Genomic DNA, 6016 nt, shown 5'->3' with positions numbered 1-6016 from the left:
AAAAAAAAAAAAAAAACGCCCCAATCGACCTAAAAGTTGGTCCTTATAATAGAGCCCATTACAAATAAAAACACTTAGAAAGAAAATCCCATAATCAAATACTATCAAAACATGCCCAATAAAAGACCAAACCACATCCAATGGTGGTGTAACTGGTGATCATGCTCCTGCATTACCCCATTACCAAACAGCCAGTGTGGGACAGACAAGGTAAACAGATCCTACAATCGGATTGGGATTTCTCAAAAAACATTCGGATGGCTGTCATAGCTAAGAATTATGGACCGAAAATAAAACAGTATGAAATTATGATAAAGTGGTACTTCTGGCCACTTCAAATTTGCAATGCCTTTTCTCATTCAGTTTTAACCAAGATTCAAGGCACAAGGCCCAGAGGCTTGGGAAGGAAACATACGGCCCCAAAAAGTCAATGAGTCAAGACTTAAAAAAGGAGAACACCCCATATCAACACAAACAATATCTCCTCAACAGAAACTCAGATAACAAATCCAGGGAGTGTTTATAGGGGGAGTGGGGAAGAGAAATCACAATCAATCCGAAAGCCCACAAACAGATCAACTGTTGATAAACTGTAGACAGCCATTTTCTCATCCAATAATAGCAATTTTCAACATTTCCAACAAGTGAAATAATAAAAATGAATAACACTTCTTAACTTGGATATCCAAAAGCAACAGAAGGATGAATCATACTAAAAAAATAGGTTAAGCAAATGAGGAAAAAATATATGCAAAACCTATTTCAACCACCTGACACTTAAAGAGTTAAAAGTTTACGACGATAAAAAGCTTTCTCAGAACAACTCAAGCAAATAGTCCAGGATCAATGCCACCTTTATAGAATGATTTGGAATTGTGGAAATTGTTAAAAAACTTATAGAAAGACGTACCAATCCACAGGAGCAAAAGAAAGAAAAAAAATTAATATCTACTTACCCAAACAAGTGGGTTCCTCATATGAGTTTTCCTGGCCATGTAACTAAGACATAGATGTCTATCAGTGATATTAGAGACCAACACACAAGTTGCAGTTGGACCCATACACGGGTAAAGAATGATCTCAACATTCATAGACAAGTCACAACAAAACCTTATCCCAACTTAATGGGGTCGTATACATGGATCCAAGCAAGAATAGAGAAGAGAAAAGGTAGAAGTGAAAGGATTCAAAAGACAAAAACAATAACAAAGTAGAACACAACTAGAAAGGGTCCGCTACATTGATCCTAGCCCTCTAATCTGCTCTATTCGAGGCCATACTTGAGACGAGGCCTAATTTGAGCATATCTTTCCTCACAACTTCCCCTATGGTCATCTTTGGTCTACCCCTAGCTCTTTTAGATCCTTTTATTTGGATCAGATCACTCCTCCTCACTGGGGCATAAGTAGGCCTCCGTTGAGCATGGCCAAACCACCTCCAACAACTTTCTCGAAGCTTATCATGAATTAGGGCAACTCGTAAATCCGCTCTAATACTTTCATTTCTTACTTTATCCTTCCTTGTTTTCATGCACACCTATCTTAACATCCTCATCTCAGCTACATATAGCTTATCTACATGCCACTTCTTAACTGCCCAACATTCCACCCCATACATCATAGCCGAATGTATAACTGGCCTATAGAATTTTCCTTTGAGCTTTACAGGGACCCGTTGGTTGCACAGGACTCTTGATGCACCTTTCCACTTTGTCCACCCCATTTTAATTCTATGTGACGCATCCTCATCAATATTGCCTTCTTTATTTGTTAAGTTTGTCTTGAATTCTTGACCCGTTTTGAAGAATAACCCACTCCGACATATTTTGGTGGTGACCCGAATGGGATTTTTTTTCTTCTGAGATATGTGATGGAAGCAGAGGGTTGGGCCAATAGGCCCAAGGCCGGAGATTCAATCGACTGCGACCCAATGGATCAACCCGCGACTTGGAGGAGCATATAATGTACTATCGTCTCGTTGAGCAAGTAGTTGTAATTTGGGGTTTTTTGAGCTAGGGTTTCAGGGTGAGTTTTCTCGCTATTGTTTGGGTGTAATCTCTCTTCTACATAGTGAAACATCTTCTTCTTCACCCGATGACGTAGCACACCACATTAGTGTGTGAACCTTGTTAAATCTATGTTGTGCGGATATGTGCATAAGGTAATTTTCGTATTTGTTGGTGTTTTCTATACCATTATTAATGATTGATCCCAAATATCTAAAAAGTCCCTTTGGGGTATCTCTTTTCTCCTCAATAGTCACCACATCGTCATCCATTGTAGAAACAAGTCACGATAATACCATATATCGCATCTAACTATGGGATGCAAGCAACGAATTGATGAAAATAATTCATTAGCTGAGCAAATAAACTTTTAGTTAAGCTGACATATGCATTTAATTCACCATAAATAATTTAACATCTACCTAGATACAAGGGTTGTAAGACAAATCTTAAAAGTGGCAGCATATGTCTAAAGATGACCATGGATGAACATTCGATAAGGCCAATTTCCGTAAAAGTAGAATCCTTATTCCATAGCCCATCAAATAACCAAATCCAAGATTACTAGTACTGAGTTTGCTGACCAGCTCTAAGCCCCTTTTTGTTTGCACTAACCATAGATGAGTTGGCTAGAGACGTTCAAGATCAAATCCCTTGGGGTATGCTTTTTGTTGATGATTGTTTTGGTGGATGGAATAAAACAGGTACAACAAAGTTGGACTTATGGAGATCAACTTTGGAATTAAAAGGTCTTAACATGAGAACAAAAACAAAGTCTATGGTGCGTAATGTCAATAACAATTACTAAAAGTGGAGTGGTGAAAATTGATGATAGGAGATACCGTAAAGGGTGGATGAAGTGAAGGGGTGTATCAGGAGTTTTTTGTGATCAACATATTCCTTTAAAAAAAAAAAAATTATAAGATGATTATACGACCAACAATGATGTATGGAGCTGAATGTTGACAATGAAGAAACAATACATAAAAAAACTTAGTGCGGCTGAAAAGACGATGTTGAGATGGATGAATGACAAAATAAAAAATGATAAAATAAAGAATGATGAAATTAGAGCTAATTTAGGAGAAGTTCCAATACATGATAAGTTGAATGAAAGTTGCTTAAGGTGGCAAAGACATGTGCAACAAAGGCCTTTGAATGCGGAGAGGTGACTTGATCCAAATTGAAGGAGCTAAGGGAGCCAAGGATAGGCCTAAAATGATGGTAGGAAAAGTGGTGAGGAAAGACATGCATAGCTTAGGACTAGAAACAAGTATGGCTCTGAATTGAGCTGATTGGAGAAAAATGATAATTGTAGCTAAACCCATTTAGTTGGGATAAATTTGAGTTGAGTAATAATATCAGTATACTTCACATATGTGTCAGAAAGAAACTTCAAGTTCACTCTGTTAGTTCCAACTCAAATTCAGTATGCTGATTCTGAATAAAAAAAAAAATAAACGGAAAATATATAAAGCTCAACAAATAGTACAGTAACTACCCCCATCTCTCCCACCCATCCTCCCCAAACATGTAATGGGTCAATGAGAATGAATAAACCCCATCAAACAGGGGGGAAATACACAGAAATGCGCACACCAAACATGTAACGAAACCAAACTATGATTACCAAATATAAACAACACCATCCAAAAAACATAACATGATCTCGAACACTTCTCATTCGAACCAAAAGAAAAGAGGCTTTTCGCCCCCAATGCCTAAAAAAGCAGGACCAATAAGGATTTCAAAATGACCTAAATTTACCGAATCATTCAATCCTCAATGCACTCCCTCAAAATCAGAGAATCGTAGGAATCTATACTTTGCAACGCAAAACGATAACCAAACAACAAAAGGCAACAAGATCTGCTTAAACTTCTGGGTATTCATTAGCTTCAAATACGGCTCCCTAATCCCCCATTACTCCACAAAGTTGAATTAAAGAGAACAGATTAGCTCTTCCGATAGCAAAATACAGAGGGAAGAATTGCGTTCAAACAAAAGATTGAGAAACACTAACAGCCCAAATTTCTACAAAGGGGGAGGGGGCCAAGATCCACAACAGTACAAATAGAACCCAATTAACAAATCATAATCTCTCTCCAAAGAAACCAAAACCACATGTTATAGAAGAAGACACAAAGACATGATAAAGGAGACGGGGGAGGACTGAAGAATACCGACACAAATTAGCAAACAAAAGAATAGATCAAACGGGGAGCTTATCGACATCATTGGTCTCAGGGCCTTCGTGAACGATCGGCTTGGTGAGCATCAGCGGGCGATCCTTGGCTTCTTCCTCGTCTTCGATATCATTGGTACTGAGATTGATGCAAGAACACCGCTCCAGCGATGCAAAGAACGCCGATGCCACATTCGTGCCAACCCAATTTGCCATCCGATCGAGCTTTTCGCAAGAAATGAAGCTGGAATTCTCCATCTTCAACGATTTTATTTGAAAAATTTCCTTCAATTATGACTTTCCTGAAGAGAGGTTTCTGGGTTGATGGAGACTTTCGAACCCTATGATCTGTAAAACCGCAGAGAAGATGAGAAAGCAGAGATCGAAGGAACATATAGAACCGTATGTCAAGAAAGCGCGTGGACGTTGAGAGTCTTAAGACCGTATCTGAGCCGCTGTAGTAGCGTACGCTGGCACGTTTGTGTTTATTTCTCCTCTTCACATGAAATTGGTGTTGCCGTTACCCAGTACAAGCTCTCATACGGCAAATAGCGCTTCTGCAAGACCAAGCGGACTCGTGCGGTGATGAATTGAGGACATTTTCACCACTAAGCTATCAACCCCATTAGTACGTATGATACCATTTTACTATATCGTATTGGTGTGTTTCTCTATATTAATTGCTCTAAAATTCGGGGTGTCAATCGGTCAATTTAGTCCAATTTTGATCAGGGGTGTGAGAATGGTGAAATCACAGTGAAACCCATAAGGAAATACCGACTTCGGTTTCTTATATCATTTTAATTTCGATTTTGATTTGATTTGTGTTGAATTTACCATACCAATTTACACAAAATTGTGCAGAGACCTGATTTTTTCCATATATTTATTAATTTAAAAGGAAAATAAGAATTTGCTAACAACTCGCGAGATTATACGTCATCATGGATTGAGGTTTAGTCTACAAATATACATAAAAAAAATTGAGGGATCAGGGTTGGATGCCTAGAACATAATTAACAATTTAAATTTTTATTCATTTATGTATTTTTTTTATCATTTTTCAATTGATCTTGAAGATACGAAAAAAAAAATCAAAACATAAATAATATTTTGAATGCATTTCAAACTAGTCTATTTTTAAAAACTCAAAGTTTGTTTTGAAAAAATAATAAATTTTTAATATAAAAAAGATTATGGCTTTTCAAATTGATCCTGAAGATACGGGGAAAAAAAAAAAAATCAAACATAGATAATATTTTCAAAATCGTCTATTTCTTAACACTCAAACTTTCTTCTGGAAAAAATAATAAATTTTTAATATAAAAGATTATTGCTCACACATGAAATATTAATATTTAACTAATAAGGCATGAGTTACTCGGTTACTCCCACAATTTATGTTGTGTATATTGTATTTTTTTGATCCTGTATCTTTTAAAATCTAAAGCATTAAAACTTATATCATTCATTTATGTTTTCTTGCCGTCCTTGAAATGTCTAACCATAATTTTTTATTGTCTTGTTTAATTTTCGAACCATTTAAATTCGCTTTTTTTATTCAAGTTTTTTCTCCAATCTTGTTTTAAGTAACTATGGTCTAAATTAGCCGAGTCCAATTCATAAATAAATGTCAAGATTTAATGTTGCAAAAGTGGGGACCCATTAACTTGGCTGAGTTATAATCATATCGGCTTAGTTTGGTTGCAAGTAAAATTAAAGGGACAGGAATGAATTTTTTTATAATTAATTACCCCACAAGATTATATTATTGACTCCAAGTCAGTGTTATAAAAAATCACTTTACTATCAAAATAAAAATCCAA

The 6016-nt window shown here is 36.4% G+C and overlaps 1 protein-coding gene across 1 annotated transcript; it reads right to left on the bottom strand.

Annotated features, from left to right (window-relative positions):
- Nucleotides 1-3875: 3875 nt before the first annotated feature.
- On the bottom strand, nucleotides 3876-4604 carry LOC122061196. Its single transcript, XM_042624409.1, has one exon. It carries the CDS (start codon nucleotides 4446-4448, stop codon nucleotides 4218-4220), a length of 231 nt encoding a protein of 76 aa, XP_042480343.1. The 5' UTR covers nucleotides 4449-4604; the 3' UTR covers nucleotides 3876-4217.
- Between the last annotated feature and the right edge of the window lie 1412 nt (nucleotides 4605-6016).

The sequence above is a fragment of the Macadamia integrifolia genome, chromosome 14 (assembly GCF_013358625.1).
Source record: "Macadamia integrifolia cultivar HAES 741 chromosome 14, SCU_Mint_v3, whole genome shotgun sequence".
Lineage (NCBI taxonomy): Eukaryota > Viridiplantae > Streptophyta > Magnoliopsida > Proteales > Proteaceae > Macadamia > Macadamia integrifolia.
The sequence above is the reverse complement of the archived record's forward strand: the minus strand, read 5'-3'. Positions and strand labels throughout refer to the sequence as shown.